Source organism: Hemibagrus wyckioides, linkage group LG06, assembly GCF_019097595.1.
Source record: "Hemibagrus wyckioides isolate EC202008001 linkage group LG06, SWU_Hwy_1.0, whole genome shotgun sequence".
Taxonomy (NCBI): domain Eukaryota; kingdom Metazoa; phylum Chordata; class Actinopteri; order Siluriformes; family Bagridae; genus Hemibagrus; species Hemibagrus wyckioides.
In genome coordinates this window covers 29604725-29624321 of record NC_080715.1, presented here as the reverse complement: position 1 = coordinate 29624321, position 19597 = coordinate 29604725, and the positions used below count along the sequence as shown (strand labels likewise).

General features: G+C 38.1%; 1 protein-coding gene across 2 annotated transcripts in view; it reads right to left on the bottom strand.

The window, feature by feature from the left end:
- The window catches only part of cntnap5a (contactin associated protein family member 5a), a 128724-nt gene that overhangs the window by 63033 nt on the left and 46094 nt on the right, over positions 1-19597 (bottom strand). For both annotated transcript variants that reach the window (XM_058391658.1, XM_058391659.1), the window contains exon 3: positions 16462-16655. In XM_058391658.1, the coding sequence (XP_058247641.1) occupies positions 16462-16655 (194 nt within the window). The remainder of the gene's footprint in view (positions 1-16461; positions 16656-19597) is intronic.

The window sequence follows — 19597 nt, the reverse complement described above, 5'->3', positions numbered from 1 at the left end:
ACGAATAGACAGGAATCTGAGTGTATACCTCAAGAAGAGGCAGTGAAACAAAATGACTTAAATTTATTTAAGATACTTTTGAAAAGAATACATGTTTTTAGAATACTGACAAGCTTTCAAGCTGTTTTTATTTATTTTTTATTTATTTTCAATTTAAATACCAGGTAAAGGAGTAAAATAGCTAAAAATGGGGAACAAAAAGGTATAATTTTAATCTAATTTGCAAAACTAATTTGTTACAGCTTAAAATGTGCTCCATTTGTGAAATGTGTATGATGTTAATGACACAAAGTTTGATTTAACCAAGTCTGGTGTTTCAAATAATATATATAAATTAATATTATAAACAAAAAAAACCCAAGATGGTTAGCAGGTTATTCTCCTATTTCTACATCTTTATTATTCTTATTCTTGTTATTTTACAAAAGCTGACAGAAAATTTTTACCTTCATTCCCTGAGCTCATCTTCCTCTTCTTTAATTGTCCACCCACCTATAGACATGCGTGTAGTGTGCAAGAAGTCCAAGGACTACTACCGCTCCTCTGAGAATGAACATACCCCTGCTCAATATTACTGATATATCCGTACATTGGTGTGTTCATTAGCTTGCGTGACCAACTTCTACTCGAAGCTCGTTAAGGAAAGTTGCCTTCAGCAAACAAGTTTCCAAGCTACAGTTTATCAGCGGCGGTTTAGGAAAACTCATTGGATATTGCTGAATTCTGGAAATTCTTGATGAGATGAGAGTAAAACTAAATATACTTTTTCTTTAAAAACTATTTACAACTTTATTTAATTTACATATAATTATTTACAACATGTATGCTTTACATATTACTGCCCTTAGACTCTATATACTTCTCAGACGTAGTATTGTTTTTTATTTTTTGCTCAACATTTTTATTTATTTATTTATTTGTTTGTTAATTTACTCACTTACTTACTTATTAATTTATTTAATTTTGATTGTTGTAGCCATTGATTTTGCTGCTGATTTTTTATTTATTTATTTATTTATTTATTTATTTCATTTCATTTCATTTCATTTCATTTCATTTCATTTCATTTGTTTTTTTGTGGAAAACTACTTGAATTAGTGAAATTACAAACACACTTTTAAATCCCTACCAGTACTGACACATATATAATGACTTTTTATGACAACTGTGTGTTGTAATGATATCACACAACACGTCTTGGCCCAAATCTGTGAAAAAACAAAATTCTCTGAATATCTCCGAGTTTCTCCTGGATGGAATGATATTCAGATGGACATATTTGCTCACCATATTCCCAACGATTCCTGACATTTCAGACACCCTGTGTATTTCACTAAATCTATATGGAAATGTTTTCATTTACTTTCTAACCCTGCCTTGGAACATCTGTCTGCAAAGGGCACATCTGGTAACAAGCCTGTAACAAACACAGCAGTAAATGCAGCCAGTCTGGCTAATGATGTTTACAATCTTTCTAGCTAAGTGTAAAATTCTCATGTAATAAATGACAAGTTGGTGTATAGCTACACACAATAATAAATGGACATAAACCTAAATCAGTTAGGTTTGTAATCAGAGACTGGATGTGAAAGTATCTGCCATGCTTTTACACACTTTGTACAGTGAAAGTGTAATGCGATGACTATTTGTATTTTTTGAATACTCCAGATGTTCATATTTACATCTGTATTTGAATTTAAACACAAATTGCCTAAAATGCTAGCAATGTCTGCCTGGACTGTGAATTCTGCTAGCTTGGAAAGTACCTTGACCTCAGCTACATCACTCATGTTCATAATAGGGTCTCAACTAGTGGGTCTTTTTGTATATAGGAGTTTATTTATTTTAAAAAAATCATGCATTTTTTAACTTTATTTGTTTAAATAAACTTCTAGCCTTCAACCCTGACCAGGCAGTTACTAAGGATGATTGACTGAAATCTCAGCCTGATATCCTGTAAAGGATTTTTTTTTTAATGTGAATAAATATATCGCACCTCCGATTTGTATCTGTGTAGCAGAATAACACATTATCTGTTAAATCTGAATGATGTGTTTGTATTTCAGCACCTACATCCTGTTATCCTGAACAGACAGACTGAAGAGATGACACTGAGGCTCGTGTTGAAAGCTGATGAGACCGAATCTGATAGGGATGATGCTAAAATCTTAAAGTGAGAACTCATTTCCTGTTGGAAACTTTAATCAAATGAGACTCTCTGTAAAATTATTGGTTCTGTGAATAGATTGCATTAAAAATGTGCATGCAGATGGAGCAACATCAGTGGAACTCTAAAATAATAATTAAATGCAGTTTTCTTCACTTTTTTGGATTAAACAGACTTTTAATTTGAAGGGAAATGATCTATACTCACACTATAGGGTGTCACCAAGATGAGGATAAATTCCCTTTTGATGCATTTATCTCTCAGGGAGTTTTTCCTCACTACCATCTCAACTGACTCGCTCATTAGAGATAAATATAATATAGATATATATTTCTGTAAAGCAGTAAAGCAATAGCCAATGTTGAAAGCACAAAACCAGTTAAACTGAATGAAATTGAATATATAGTAGAAAATGTCTAAATTTGACCATATAATGGGTTTTTTTCCAGGCCACCACATGTATGTTATTGATACGGCTTTCTAAACACTGGGGAAACGCTAAAATACCCGCTCTGTGTCACTTCTTCCATCACGTACTCATATCCTTTCCTTTGTGATCTACCTACGTATGATGAAATCTGTTCCTTTTCCAGAATAACCTCTCTTCTTCCATCTCTGGGAATAAAACCATAACAATACATCCTCCCAGTTACCTTTGCCCCCTGGGCCCGGTGCGACGACATACCAGGCTCAGATGCCATGCCGGTGTAAACATCTCCCCCTGAACACTTCATTATCTTTCTTCCCATTTTTTCCACCTAGACCGGTTTCGTCAGCCGTTTACGTCTGATCCTCTGGGTCATGCGTCACTTAAACCGTTTTGAATGAGGTGAATGTGCCCCATGAGGGCAGAAGATAGGTAAATGAAGGTAATTTGGTGTAATTGGGGAGGAGGGAGATGGGATGGTGGAAGATAGTGGTGTCAAGGACGGCGTTAAGATCAGGAAGTCTACTGTAGGAGGAACACAGTGGAAAAATCCTGTGGCTCGTACCAGAATAACCGACTGTATTGTTTTGTATTGTATTGTATCTTTAACACGACTCTAACAGCTCATTGATTAGATTCGAACTAGACTGCCAAATAAAAATGTTCAAATTATTGACCCTTGTGCTGTGTATTAAACCACTAATAATCATTTTTTGCTGAGGAAGATACAGAGACATGCTCATAACCCAGGCAGCTGTGAGTAAACAAAAGAAATGCAAATGATTGTATGTCGAGCTGCTCTGCTTAATATGGTCCTGTGGGCTTTCTAATAGTTCCCCTGTACTTCCTCACCATGATTTTTAAGCAAAAGCTGTGAGTTCATCCAGATAATAGCTTTCTCAAAGCAACAGATGCGACAAAAATAGCTTGAAATTGGTGGAAAATTCAGATTTTTTTTAAGAACACAGAGTGAAAACTTTAAAACCTTTAAGCCTTGTTATCTGTATTTATCTCTTTATTATGAAATCTCTCTCTCTCTCTCTCTCTCTCTCTCTCTCTCTGTCTCTCTCTCTCTTATATAAATATATATGAATTAAATACTTTGTGAAAATGAGGGGGTTAAATGAGATGCTCTTATTCACTGGGGAAACGAAGGCTTGAGTGTGTGTCAGAAATAGAGAGCAAACCTAACAGCAGAGCTGAGACAGCTATCCCGAAGGGACTAAACTCACTGTTTCTCCTTCTCTCTCTCTCTCTCTCTCTCTCTGTGTGTGTGTGTGAGTGTGTATTTTCTACTGTCTGCCTATCTCAAGGCTTATTTTCCTCTTCCTCATTTCTCTCTTCCACTCTCTATTCCATATTTTTTTCCTTTTCCAGCTCGTATTTTATTCCGGTTTTTCATTTGAATATATTTTGTAGATATTACCAATAACAACAAAATATTTTTTTCAGGTCATTTCTTACTACAAAAGAATAGAATAGAATAGAATAGAATAGAATAGAATAGAATAGAATAGAATAGAATAGAATGTGAACCTGTACGTTGTTAGTACTATACATACAGTAGGAAAAGAAAATGAACAGCTAAACAAATAGATGCTGTAGTAGTAGTGGATATGTATTTGTTGTTGTTGTGCATGTGTGTGTGGGGTGGGGGGGTGGGTGTACACTGGCTGGACCTATCTTCCTGTCCTCCTCGTTCCACCTCCCCCCTCTTCTCTTTTCCTCACATTTCTTCCTGATGGCTATCGCACTTGTGAGCACACGGCCCATCAGAGTGCATGTTTTATTTACTGCTGCTCAACGGACTAGAAAAAAAAGAAAAGACAAACTATCTAAAGGGATACGGGTGATGATTCCATCACACGGCGTCGGCACTGTGGGAAAATGAACGCCCGGGGTGATTTTTTCTCAAAGCTGTTTTACACGTATGAGCAAAAACAAATACATTAAATTGCTAGTCATTTTTCATTTTATTTCTGCCTCGACTGACAACCGGAAAAATTAAAAACACATCAAAGATTTGGTCCTTGATTGTGTGTTACTGAAAAGACGTAAAAAATGAATCCTGTCTGTATATCATGTTGGCATAATGCTTTGTTTTTTCAAACACATACCCTGTTCACATAAAGTAGACTGTTCTGACACTGTACATGGTCTAATGACTAAACACACCAAACTTAGACTTAATTAATTACTGTCTGCATTTTATGTAACCAGCCTACAGCTTTCAATTAATAAGAACAAAACATGCAGTCTACTCCTGACTTCCTGATGCCCTTCAGAGCGGGCGAAGTGATTAAACGGCAGTCAATCTCTATTGTTGCCATTGGCCAGGTTTCCCTGAGGTATAAACGAGAGGTTTATTTCATATGAAACCTCTTTAAAATAGAGATGATAGATGTTCGCTGACCTTGGTGGACGATTTAACGTGTGCTGCATGTGTCTCTGCTGTATAGCTGTGTTATTGCATATCTCACACTCATGAAGAAAGATTTAGGAAAAGATCTAGACAACAGAAAGCTAGGAAGCTGCAGACCCCAGCTAGTCGGGATGATAAAGAACTTGTTGGTTGGTGTCCTTTGGGTTGCTTTAATCGTAACAAAAGGAAGAATCTCTACATCCTGTACAGATCCAGTACTGGATATTAAAACAACAACAATAAAAATCACCATCTGTTAGTCTCTGAGTCTGTGAATATGAAACAGATCCATATCATTTTTTAAATTTATTTATTTATTTGTTTATTTTTATTTTTTTATGTCAACTTTGTGTTCAAATACAACTAAAATTTAGGTTAAAATAAATCTATATAAAATTTGTGTTAAAATAGAACTATACAATGTCCCTGTATCTATGTTTAAAATACCAGGATCTCCTTCACTTAATTTTAATTTAAATATATTTAATATTTTGCCAATTTTTATAAAGGGAGGCAATAATTTTGGAGTTGACTCTATTTTGGATTCACTCTGCTGAGCTGCATATTCCCACATCAACACCCTGAACAGTGTTTTATTCCCCAGTAACACTATTCAGATCAAATCTCACCCTTTCGTCAGTGGACAATCTCTGGACCCTGCATACTGTCTATACCTGATATAATCATAAACACTATGATACTCTCACGGAAAATCTGTTCAGCCAGTGGCGACTCGAACATAGGAGCAGGTGGATCAGAGCCCAAGAATTTGTATATGCGCCATTGAACATTGATCTGTGGAGAAATAAACCACAGTGGCCCATACAAAGGCCAAGTAAAGAAATAAAGGGTTGGGCTGTATGTTGTTGATTCCTAAAATGGTTACTGTAATAAATAAATTAATAATCATAGCCTATAGCACAAATGAGGTGTGATTGAGGCTCTCAAATTCATTTTTGTCCTGCTTCACTAAAATGTACGGTCATGGACTGCTGCTGCTGTATATATACAGCTCTGGAAAAAAATAAGAGTCCACTGCCCAATCTCCAGATTTGAACCCTATTGAATGTCATCATGAGGAAGATGGATGGTCACAAACCATCAAGCAAAGTTGAGCTGTTTGCTTTTTTGCAAAAAGAGTGGTATAAAGTTCCCCAACAGCAATGTGAAAAACTGGTGGAGAGCATGGAGCCAAAACACATGCAAATCTGGGTTATTCCACCAAATACTGATTTCTTAATGTTATTTAGCCAAAGCGTTAACACAATTTGTTTACCAATTATTTGCATTTTGTTTTATTTGAGTTATTAAAGCTCTGCAAATACTGCATGATCTTGGGTTATTTTGATGTGTTGTCATTTCCTTTAAATATACACTCTAAATAACAATAGTTATATTTTGAATTTAGGAGAAATTTTGTCAGCAGTTCAACAAAAAATGAAACAAAACTGTTCATCTCACCAATACTGTACATGCACCTGTAAGAAAAAAAAAAACATAAGAAACTGATTCTTTTGCAGTGGTCTCTTATTTTTTAGATATATATATATATATATATATATATATATATTTTAAGTACACCATTTTGGAAGCATAATGATTTTCAATGCCGCATAGAAGAAGACGAGTTCCCTTTTTGAGTCTGGTTCGCCTCAAGGCTTCTTCTTCATGTTGTCTCAGGGAGCTTTTCCTTGCCGCTGTCGCCTCCGGCTTGCTCATTAGAAATCTATATATAAATCTACATCCAGATTTCTCTAAAGCTGCTTTTTGGCAGTGATTATAGCTGAAAGCACAAAACAAAGGAATTGGATCGGATAGTGCAGATAAATAAAATACCCCCTAGACGGATGTCAATCAAAACAGATGCTAGCAGGAAACAACACACATCTTCAGCCACATCCTGAGCTACAGGATGTATGACTTCCTGTCTAACAGTCAAATTGCAAAGTTTTATAGTGGAGAAGAAAAAGAACTGGACTATTAGGATGCTTATTGATTCCTCAGAGGAAGCTGGAGGAGAACTTTTGGTGCAGAGTGCAGAATATATAAACGTATTTTTCTTAAAGATGTTGAATTGTGGCTGAATTGTGGCTCTCGATCTCGATCCAAACCCTAATAAGCGCCTTCCCATTTATTCCACAGACTACTGCAGCACACTTTTACAAGCACGAGTTTTTTAAATTGATCCAGGGATTTTTAAAGCAGTAAAATGGAGAAACAGTCTCAGGATGGACAATTGTATGTGACTGTAGGATTACAGACACCAAAAATACCAGGAAACAGGAAGGACTACACTGCTACAGGATTATATTGTGCAAAGCTTTATTTTTAAGAAGCAAATAAGCAAAAACTGGCAAGCTAGCATAAAATATCTAACTCAATCGGCTTGTGCTGTTCCACGTATCAAACTAGTTATCTAGCATATCTGATACGGTTAGAAAAACGACTGTTCACTGAATCACTGCATGCCTACAAACTCACACTCTTTCACTCTTGTACATCTGCATAATTTACTGATTTCTACCTCTTCATCCTGTGAAAAGAAAATTGTTAGTAAAAAAAAAACCCTGGTGCACTTGCTGAATTTTGAAACTTATTCTGCATAGTTGCTAGTTGTCATGTTACATGACATACATTTTCTCAGTAGTTATTAAGTAGCTCTCATAAATTCTGCCTTGAATTAAATGCTAGCGAGCGTTCAGGGAAAAAAATTTGCATTCGCCATGCTGCTATGTCTGTCATACTGAAGGTGTTTTTTTTTTTGTTTTTTTTTTTAATCCTTTATCAATTTCAGGCAGTTTATTACCTAAAGATACCCACAGAAGCTACCCAATTATCTAAAACTAGTAAAATAATAAAGAAGCAAGAAGAAAACGGCTTAAAATGGTGATACATTACGACTAAATGTCTCTTCTAGGATGTTCTCATTTAAATTCCTGCAGATCATAAAGCCTTATTCTCTGCAGTATTTTTGTATTAGTAGTATTTCCTTCCCAGCAACCAGACTGAAGTAAAATATATTTAGAATGCAAACCTACTATGTTTTCCCGAGTGGCCTGATGTATGATAAAGCTCACCAAGGGGCCAGAGAGCAGCCGAATGGAATTGGATATCTAGGTCTATAAAAACGCGGCGGGTCATGAACTTCTTCACAACCACTAGAGAAACCTTGAGGAAATTCAGTTGCAGGCTAAACACATTCTGCGCAATATTGGTTAAGAATTTTCTTAGTCTAAATGAGTCTCAGGCATCATTAGACTTGATGGGAGCGGAATGGGCCAGAAGGCTCCTGCTTCAAGCAAAGCAATCCAACAAAACGATGGGTCTTTCATATCGATTACCTGTGCGCTGCTTAAGCCTCTGTGTAATGAGAGAATAGAGAGATAGAGGAAAGATGAAGGGGTAGGTGGTGTGTGTGTGTGTTTGGGAGGGGCGGAGGGGTGATTTAGAGGCCTATAGAAAATGGAAGATAATTGTTGCCTGAAGCACTAAATGAATCCGAAGGGAAGTTCAGAATATAGGGGCTGAAAGCAGGTCGACCGTATTTAAAACTTTTTTTTCTTTTTGTTTTTTTGTGTTTTTTTTATTATTTTTTGCTTGGGGGCTCTATCTGTATACTGTATATTTGGCAGGGCTTGCCATGTTTGAAGCAAAGCATAAAGCAGACAGTTAGTATGATTGACATCATAAAAAATGAGATAAGTATTGCTCCACACCGGGTTTGAACAACAGCCATCCTGTGTGCTTTTCTTCCTAGATGCCGTGCTTTGATTTCTCGCTGCCAGGCTTCACTTACAGTGAGTCCATCTTAGAAACTTCGGCAAGGGACATTTACCCTACGAGCTGTTCGTAATAGCTAAATACCTAATAGCTTTTTCCTGCAGAAAAAGGAGGGAAATGATTTTAAAGCAACCTGAACTGAAATCATCAACATTACTTTATCAAAACCCACAAACCAGCTCCTGGCTTTTAAATGCCACTGCTCTGACATCTAGCACACTTGATCAATCAGCTGTTCATGTCCGAGTTCCTCAAATCTTTTCTCAGCTCCCTGAAGCTAGTCACAATCTGAGGAAATGTCCTGTAATGGAAATCATTTAATACCACTTCTTCATCTTCTCTCTCTCTCTCTCTCTCTCTCTCTCATGCAGTCATCAACAGTGACTGACATGAAAGCCTTGATGTAGTTCAAAACCCCCTGGCAGCTTGTAAGAAGAAAGCAATGACCTGAAGGAGGGACTAGCCGAGCCTCTGAACTCAGCAATTTTCCAACAAGGTAATCCCTGTTCAGGTGACAGCCGTACAAGACGTGAGGCCAATGAATGCTTCGTGTGAAATGTGTCGCTGTCAGCTGCCTGTGGTGGAGAAAACTTGAACACACTTGATTTGTCTCAACAGCTATTTCTGCTTTTGAAGTACAGGCTTGTTGCCTTGGATGGCTTCAGATGATATCGTTACACCTGTTGCTCTCAATTTGAGCTTTTCTTTATCCCGGTGGAGTAGCTTAGCACAGCGGGATCTAAATGCTAACTACATGATTTAAGGATTAAGGCAGTGCTAGACCATAACCATCGACAGGGAATCCCTGCCATGCTTGGCACCTAATAAGAGAAACGGACAACTAAACTTCAGAGGACCCCAAACATGGACAGCATATGGCCCAACTGGGACTTAAATTAGAGGCCCAGCAGTCTAAATGTAGCATTTGCTGTTACACCGAGAACAATGAAAAGAACTATTCATCATATGATAATGGGCATTAAATTTGCAATGACCTGATACAGTCACTAGCCACTTTATTAGGAATACCATAATAAGACTGACTGTGCTTGCTTTAGCTTTCAGACCAGCCTTAATTCATCATGGCATGGATTCCACTGGGATTTGAAACAATCCTTTGAGATTCTGATCCATTCAAGTGTTGCAAATCTGTCGACACAATTATTCTGTGAGGTTTCTTTATGACCACGTCCCAAAGGTGCTCTATTGGATTCAGATCTAGTCACTGGGGAGCCCAGGGAAGTTCACTAAACTCATTGTGACGTACACGAATTGTACTTTGTGAAGCTGTGCCTTATTATCATGCTAGAACTAGCTGCAAATTGTACACATAAAGTGATGCGCATTGTCAGTAACAATATCCTGATAGGCTCTGGCATTCCTACGATGTTCAACTAATATTAAGTGGACTGATGTGTGCTAAGAAAATATTCCCTACATAGCTACTCCACCACCACCAGCCTGAACTGCTGACACAAGGTAGACTGGATCCATGAATTCATGCTGTTGACAACTGACCATCTGCATATCACAGCAGAAACCAAGATTCATCAGACCAAGCGATTTTTTCTTGATCCTCACCTGTTCAACAATCTTTACAGTTTAAAGAGTAAAGGAGATCAGTAGTTTCTGAAATATTCAACCAGTCAATCTGGCACCAACAATGACAGTTGAAGATACTCTTGGGAGGTGTTCTGAGATGCTTTTCTACTCACCAGAGTTTCTATACAGTATCTTATTTGAGTTGCTATAGACTTCCTGTCAGCTCAATCTGGTCGGGATATTCTCCTATGATTTCTTTTATCAACAAGGTGTTTCAGCCTGAAGATCTTCCACTCACAGATTGTTGTTTTTTTTTCATTTTTTTGTTTTTCACACCATTCTGTGTAAACTCTGGAGACTGTTGGGTGTGAAAATCCCAGGAGATCAACAGTTTCTGAAATATACCACTATCCCATCTGGTACCTACATCCATGCCATGTTTAAAGTAACAGAGATCAGACTTTCTTTATTGATGTTTTTTGATCGGAATGTGCATGATTTTATGCTTTGTGCTGCTGACACATGATTGGCTGCATATACAAGCAGGTGTACAGATGTTCCTAATAAAGTGGATGGAAGTGTGTGGAAATATTTTGATATTGCAGTGGTTTGATTTGTTGTCATTGCAAAATAAATGTAATATTTTCTGCGTCTCAGTATCATCTCCTGGCAGTATCTTCTTGTGTAGCTTGCCTCAGGATATGTATCGCATGGTGGCATTAGTGTACCATCGTATGCTTAGTGCAATCTTTTGCCCTGATTACACTAGTGTTGTCTTTTCCTCTGCTGTGTTTGGAAATAAAACGAATGTCATTATTTGGCTTAAAAATATCTGGAAATCCAAGACCTGAGTTTCTTGCAATCTTTAAAACCATGTTCCCTGCTCAAGGCTGTGCGTTAAAAAAATCTTCAAGCAAGGCAAGCTCAGCTGTTTTTGTTATGTCTTCATCATTCCAATTTGTAATAAACGTGTGTGTGTTCATGTCATTTATATTAAATGATGCACACAAACCTGTATCCAGACATTTGGTGAATGAGAAAAAAAGAAATTACGCTAATGCTCATATATACACTATATTGCCAAAAGTATTCGCTCACCTGCCTTGACTCGCATATGAACTTAAGTGACATCCCATTCCTAAACCATAGGGTTCAATATGACGTCGGTCCACCCTTTGCAGCTATAACAGCTTCAACTCTTCTGGGAAGGCTGTCCACAAGGTTTAGGAGTGTGTTTATGGGAATTTTTGACCATTCTTCCAGAAGCGCATTTGTGAGGTCACACACTGATGTTGGACGAGAAGGCCTGGCTCTCAGTCTCCGCCCTAATTCATCCCAAGGGTGTTCTATCGGGTTGAGGTCAGGACTCTGTGCAGGCCAGTCAAGTTCATCCACACCAGACTCTGTCATCCATGTCTTTATGGACCTTGCTTTGTGCACTGGTGCACAGTCATGTTGGAAGAGGAAGGGGCCAGCTCCAAACTGTTCCCACAAAGTTGGGAGCATGGAATTGTCCAAAATGTCTTGGTATGCTGAAGCATTCAGAGTTCCTTTCACTGGAACTAAGGGGCCAAGCCCAGCTCCTGAAAAACAACCCCACACCATAATCCCCCTTCCACCAAACTTTACACTTGGCACAATGCAGTCAGACAAGTACCGTTCTCCTGGCAACCGCCAAGCCCAGACTCGTCCATCAAATTGCCAGATGGAGAAGCGTGATTCGTCACTCCAGAGAACGCGTCTCCACTGCTCTAGAGTCCAGTGGCGGCGTGCTTTACACCACTGCATCCGACGCTTTGCATTGCACTTGGTGATGTATGGCTTGGATGCAGCTGCTCGGCCATGGAAACCCATTCCTTGAAGCTCTCTGCGCACTGTTCTTGAGCTAATCTGAAGGCCACAGGAAGTTTGGAGGTCTGTAGCGATTGACTCTGCAGAAAGTTGGCGATCTCTTCGCACTATGCGCCTCAGCATCTGCTGACCCCGCTCCGTCAGTTTACGTGGCCTACCACTTCGTGGCTGAGTTGCTGTCGTTCCCAAACACTTCCACGTTCTTATAATACAGCTGACAGTTGACTGTGGAATATTTAGGAGCGAGGAAATTTCACGACTGGATTTGTTGCACAGGTGGCATCCTATCACAGTTCCACGCTGGAATTCACTGAGCTCCTGAGAGCGACCCATTCTTTCACAAATGTTTGTAAAAACAGTCTGCATGCCTAGGTGCTTGATTTTATACACCTGTGGCCATGGAAGTGATTGGAACACCTGATTCTGATTATTTGGATGGGTGAGCGAATACTTTTGGCAATATAGTGTAAGTTGCTCAAAAGCTCATGGATACACTATTGCACTTAACTATATACAGTTATAGAAAGGAAACAATTGATAATCACGCTCTCTGGTGTGAGGATGAGCTTTCTGGTTTGTCTCAAGATTTCTTCCTCATATTGTCTCGGGGGGTTTTTCCTCACACTCCGCCAATGTCCGTTATTAAAAGCAAATAAAACTGAATTAACGTGAATCTGATGATCATTAGGAAATGAAATAAATAAAAGACAATCCTAAAATGTAATTACATTCGAAATGGATAAGCAGATGTGACACGGTAAGCTGTGTTTTATATATTTTTTTCTATTCGTTCCATCCTAATCATAAGCCTACACTTACACCCACAAATATCAAAGCGTAATGAACACATCGTGTTGTGGCTATTAATTAATGACACAGATGGGCTCGTTCTCTGTAGAGATGAAAGAGTAGCTCGAATAAATAGAGATGAGGTGGCTGCCTGAACTTATTATTATTTGAAAAAAAGAAAAAAAAAAAAGGCTGGGTAGAATGTGCAGGTTTGGCATTTGCTCAGAAAATGAACCGAAAAAGAGTGTATATGTTTCATCACACCTTGGACTGAACTGAAGACTCAGACTGCTCAGGAATCACAAGTGTAATTTCTCTTCCTTTTGTTGGGTATTTTCTTTCAAATTCTTTTTGCTTTATAGGAGTATGATGACTCAGAAAGAAAAAAAAGAGAAAGAGTTACCTGCTAGAGACCATTTCTTAACACAAAAAAAAATCCAAAAAACAAAAAAAAAATGTCTGATTTCTTCGTGATGAGCAATCTTGAATAAATGCAGTAGTTTTAAATCGAGCGGTATAAAGTTTTATCTGTAAGGCAGTTTGGGAAGAGAACAAGTCAAGTCCGTATTTATTTGTTCATTTTCTTAGAATTTAATTTAATTTTTTACCAGTTTCCTCATCTCTAAACTATCTGTCTGTCTATCTGTCTGCCTGCCTGCCTGCCTGCCTATCTATCTATCTATCTATCTATCTATCTATCTATCTATATATATATATATATATATATATATATATATATATATATATATATATATATATATATATATATATATATATATATATATATATATATATATATATGAAAATAAGTAGAATTTAAGCAACTTATTTGTGATCAAACTGTGACCCAAGATTTTACAGATGTTTCATTTTCCGCTCATGAATCTCTGTTTCATTGCAACAAAATGAACCAAAAGAGAAAACCTTGTGTTGATAAACACACAAACTTCTGTCTTTTCTGGCACTGCCAAATGACTAATTAACATATAAACTGCTGGCAATATTTCACCCAGTTTAAGTGGTCTCTTTTTAGACTGTAATATTGTGAAATGTCATTTTACCTTTTATATAACAGAGGCATCTCAATTTGAATGCAATTTGCCTCGCAACAATATGGAACAATGAATCTCTTGGTAGACAATCTCCTCCGTCATAATATGGATATTATAAGCATGAAGGCTTAGCCTCCAGAATGAGATTTTATATTTCATCATCGCATTCCACTTGGAAGTCTAATGTTCCTTAAAATGATTTCAACTCAAGAAAGCGGCGGCTCTTGAAATGGAGTTTCATCATCTACATCAAGGTGGTAGCGGTAGCTACAATACACCTGCCACCAAAATCCGATCAAGTCGCCGGCTTCCAGAGATGGAAGATCAGATTTTAGGTTGTCATTCCCCTGGGAATGGTTACAATTCTACAGAGGACATAAAGTCTGAAAACAATATCTGAAAACAGCAGCACGCACCGGCTGACTATCTGGGAGGCGGCTTCCATGGATCATTGATCGGATCGTGAAGTGATCGCTGTGATCAGATGGCAAAAGAAAGGATGTTAATGTGTGCTGTGGAGGCCTGAGAAGTGTGTGAATGCGAACGTCTTCCATGACAGGTCTATTGGAGTAAGAACGAAGCATAAGACTGACAGTTAATCAGCAATGATAACAGATCCACTGAACAAGCCAATCAAAATTGACAAGACTGGCCTTGGTTCTTGCTAAAAATTACTATTTTAATGTGAATTACATATTAATATTGGCACCAGTTACAGACACAAATGTCAGACATTCGAATGTCAAATGTCAGTCTTGTCTCTATGGTGAACTGACAGGCATTTTAAATGATAAATATCACTAATTCTTCTCCTAATATGTCAATACCTCTTTTTAGAGATGACTAAAACACAATACAATTACACAAACACAGTTATGATTTCAACATGGTGCAGCTGCATAAACATGCCATTACTTTGTAAAAAGGCCTGGGGTTAGGATATTCATCTATCATTGTCGTCGAAAATACCTTACCGCTTGTGCTGTATTGATGTTGCTTGATATTTTTCAGAAGTCGAAACAATACATGGAAACATATACACTATTATATAAGGTTTAATTGGACATTGTAATATTATTACCATTATTATGTAAAAATAAACATTACTTTCTATAATCACTATTAATATTGTTTGTAAAGTGTTCGATATGACGCTCATCAATTTATCTCGCTTTTTTTCTCTTGCCGTTCTTTTACAAATTGCAGCCATGTTCTTAGTTAATGTTCACATTTAATTAAACATACACTGATTTCACTTGACATGAATGAATTTTGCTCATTTACTGTAACAGATATTATGGACGCTTGAACAAGTTTTGCTGATAGCATGTGAGGATTTGGTAATGGGGCGGTTGGTAATGGTGTTGGTTATAAAAGGACAGCTGCGAGTGCAGCCTTGTGATCTGATCAGGCATTTGGCTGGCAGTCTGGATGAACTCCTAGGTTGTTCTACAAATGAATTCATTGTAGGCTTTGCAATTTTTTGCCATTTGCAAACAGGTGGGTTGGTAGAACAAAAGTACTCACATGGAACATTTTGGAACATGATACTGCAAGGAAGTAGGGTCTTAAAGAGAAGCTGAGATGGAGGATGAAAGAGTGGAACTCGTTTGGTGTCTAAGTCTTGCTAAGCCATAAATCTCATGAAGTGTGAATGTGAATTTTGTTACAGGTCTAGAAATCACACCTCAAGTAATTCAATTTATTATTTAAAGCATATTTGACTGAAGAGGCTTAATCCCAAATTTAAATCAAACATATGTACGTTTATAAATATTGTGTACCAGTGGAAAATTAGAAAAGAAAAAGTGGAAAAGAAAATGCGCCGAGCCTCTAATAAACAGGCAAATATTATTGCCATATCATTAAACTTTCAATCATTTGCATTTTCACAGGAATTAATTATGTGTTTCAGAGGCATTTGCATCCTTGAAAGGATCGTCGTTAAAATTCACGAAGCAGAGGAATAAATTTGATATGTAAGAAATGTGGCTTTACCATTTCCTAATTGCACCTTTAAAATGAAATCCAAGTCTTTGCATCTTGATGCATCTATTATACTATTCATTAGTCACTATAGGCTCCTAACCATGCAGCAAATTTGCATGAGACCTTCCCTGGCTTCATTTGTTTTTACTGGATTCATTTTCGGTAATCGTACACGGCTATATTAAGCCGCATTACATAACAGAGTCTGATTCCATTTTCCACTCGGGCATGGGATGTGTGTAATTGATTGGCTGAGTAAGCTAAAAGAAGATCTTTAAAAAGACATTGTCAGGAAGCCAATAAAACTTCACTCTTCAGCAGCCTCTGAGAGGTTAATTACTATCAATTTCGCAATCAAAAACCACCAACATCACCAAAATCCTGCCTCGCCACAAATTGCTGGTTTGCAAGATGTCGATGAAATAATGTAATGAAGACTCACCGCAACTCTGTCCTCGTTCCTGTACTGTTTCCACACACTCCCGCTGTCGCTGTAGAGAAGCGTGTAGCTGCTGACCCAGTCATGACTTCCATGCCTGCCCTGTGTAGCTACAGCCGTCACCTCCATGCGCGCCCTGAGGTCCAACTGCAGCCATGGTGACCTGTCTGTCAACTGCGGGCTCCACCCACCACCTCCTGACAGGGCAAATTTGAGAGAAATATAATAACTGCTATAAATATAATAATAAATATAACAACTTTCATGAAATAGTGACTGTGCTTGTGAGTGTTTTCAATTGCCATAGTGTTACAATAACCAAAATGGGCAAAATTTTGTGGGCGTATGTGATTGTTGAACAATTTTAACTTTGGTGTTAAAATAACCTCCACTTTTCTGGGAAGACTTCCCGCTAGATTTTGGCCACAAGAGCATTGGTGAGGTCCGGTAAAAGGCAGGTCTGTAGTTAGTGTTACAGTTCATCCCAAAGGTGTTCAATGCAGTTAAGGTCAGGGCTCTGTGCAGGACACTCAAGTTCTTCCACTCCAAATTTAACACATCATATCTTCATAAGGACTTGCTTTGCTTTGTGCACAGGAAACTTGTCATGCTGAAACAGGTTTGTAGTTCCAGTGAAGGTTAATTATAATGCTACAGCATACAACTATTTCGGGAAGGAAGACATATTGGTGTGTTGTTCAGGTGTGTACATTTGGCCATACAGTGAACCAAACAATGAAACTTGGAAGAAAAAGAAATGTTAAGTGTTACAAGAAGAAAAAGACTTTAGTTCATAATTAAGTTGGAAATCTACTGGAGCGATTCCAGTAAGGCCACGACACTGAAGAACCTTCAACCCAATCAACTAAGGCTTTGTTTGAAAATGAAGGCAGTTAGTTGATGCTGAAAATATCCCTACTTCACTACGACACAGAGGTGAAAATCAGTTCATCAAAGGAGTGATTTGTCCAAATTCTCAGTATTCATTAAACTGTAGGCGAGATAAACTCGGATGACCTGCTGCTTTCTCTGAGATTCTGCAGTATGGAACTAATGCAAACTGTGCTAGCCCATAATGCATCTGGACTGGTGCAGAAGAGCTGTCAGAATCAAAAATAACAGAAGGCAGTTCTTGTGTAAGTGCTTTCGGTTTTAAACTTTGTTCTTTGTGGTTAAACCATTCTTGGTTTCAAATTAAGCTTGGAGGTTAAGACACAGGACAAGAATAAAACTGTTTAAATATTGGGGAAAAAGGTCACATGGCCAACACCATCATGTTGGGTGAAGTATGACTGGATTGCATTCATACCTCAAACATATACTGATCAGTATGTACAGTATCAACAGCTGAGCAGTAGTTACTGAATCCAATGCAGTAGGTACTGATTCAAATGTAGTAGGTACTGAAATGAAATGAGCAGGTACTGAATCTAATGCAGTAATAACTAAATTGAATGCAGTAGGTACTGAATCAAATGCAGTAGGAGCCGAATCACATGGAGTGCGTACTGAATCAAATGCAGCAGGAACGCACTAGTGGGTACTTAATGTAAGAAAATGTAAGAACAGATTCAAATGCAGTAGGTACTGAATTGAATGCAATAGAAACAGATTCAAATGAAGTAGGTAATAAATCAAATGTAGTAGGAACTGAAACAAATGCAGTAGGCAGTGAATCGAATGCAGTAGGTAGTGATTCGAATGCAGTAGGAACTGAATCAAATGCAGTTGGAACCAAATCTCATAAAGTGGGTACTGAAACAAATATAGAAGGTACTGAATCGAATATAGGAATTCAGTAGTGGGTACTCAATCAAACGCAGTAGGCACTGAATTGAATGCAGTAGGAACTGAAACAAATGCAGTAGGTACTAAATCAAACATAGTAGGAATTGAAACAAATGCAGTAGGTAGTGAATCAAATGCAGTAGGCACTGAATTGAATGCAGTAGGAACTGAAACAAATGCAGTAGGTACTGAATCGAATGCAGTATAAACTGAAACAAGTGCAGTAGGTACTGAATCGAATGCAGTATAAACTGAAACAAATGCAGTAGGTACTAAATCAAACGTAGTAGGAACTGAAACAAGTGCAGTAGGTACTGAATCGAATGCAGTATAAACTGAAACAAATGCAGTAGGTACTAAATCAAACGTAGTAGGAACTGAAACAAGTGCAGTAGGTACTGAATCGAATGCAGTATAAACTGAAACAAATGCAGTAGGTACTAAATCAAACATAGTAGGAACTGAAACAAATGCAATAGGTAGTGAATCAAATGCAGTAGGAACGCAATATTGGGTACTGAATCAAATACAGTTGGAACCAAATCTCATAAAGTGGGTACTGAATCAAATATAGAAGGTACTGAATCGAATATAGGAATTCAGTAGTGGGTACTCAATCAAACGCAGTAGGCACTGAATTGAATGCAGTAGGTACTGAATCAAATGCAGTAGGACCTAAAACAAATGCAGAAGGTACTCAAACATACACTATATTGCCAAAAGTATTCGCTCACCCATCCAAATAATCAGAATCAGGTGTTCCAATCACTTCCATGGCCACAGGTGTATAAAATCAAGCACCTAGGCATGCAGACTGTTTTTACAAACATTTGTGAAAGAATGGGTCGCTCTCAGGAGCTCAGTGAATTCCAGCGTGGAACTGTGATAGGATGCCACCTGTGCAACAAATCCAGTCGTGAAATTTCCTCGCTCCTAAATATTCCACAGTCAACTGTCAGCTGTATTATAAGAACGTGGAAGTGTTTGGGAACGACAGCAACTCAGCCACGAAGTGGTAGGCCACGTAAACTGACGGAGCGGGGTCAGCGGATGTTGAGGCACATAGTGCGAAGAGATCGCCAACTTTCTGCAGAGTCAATCGCTACAGACCTCCAAACTTCATGTGGCCTTCAGATTAGCTCAAGAACAGTGCGCAGAGAGCTTCATGGAATGGGTTTCCATGGCCGAGCAGCTGCATCCAAGCCATACATCACCAAGTGCAATGCAAAGCGTCGGATGCAGTGGTGTAAAGCACGCCGCCATTGGACTCTAGAGCAATGGAGGCGCATTCTCTGGAGTGATGAATCACGCTTCTCCATCTGGCAATTTGATGGACGAGTCTGGGTTTGGC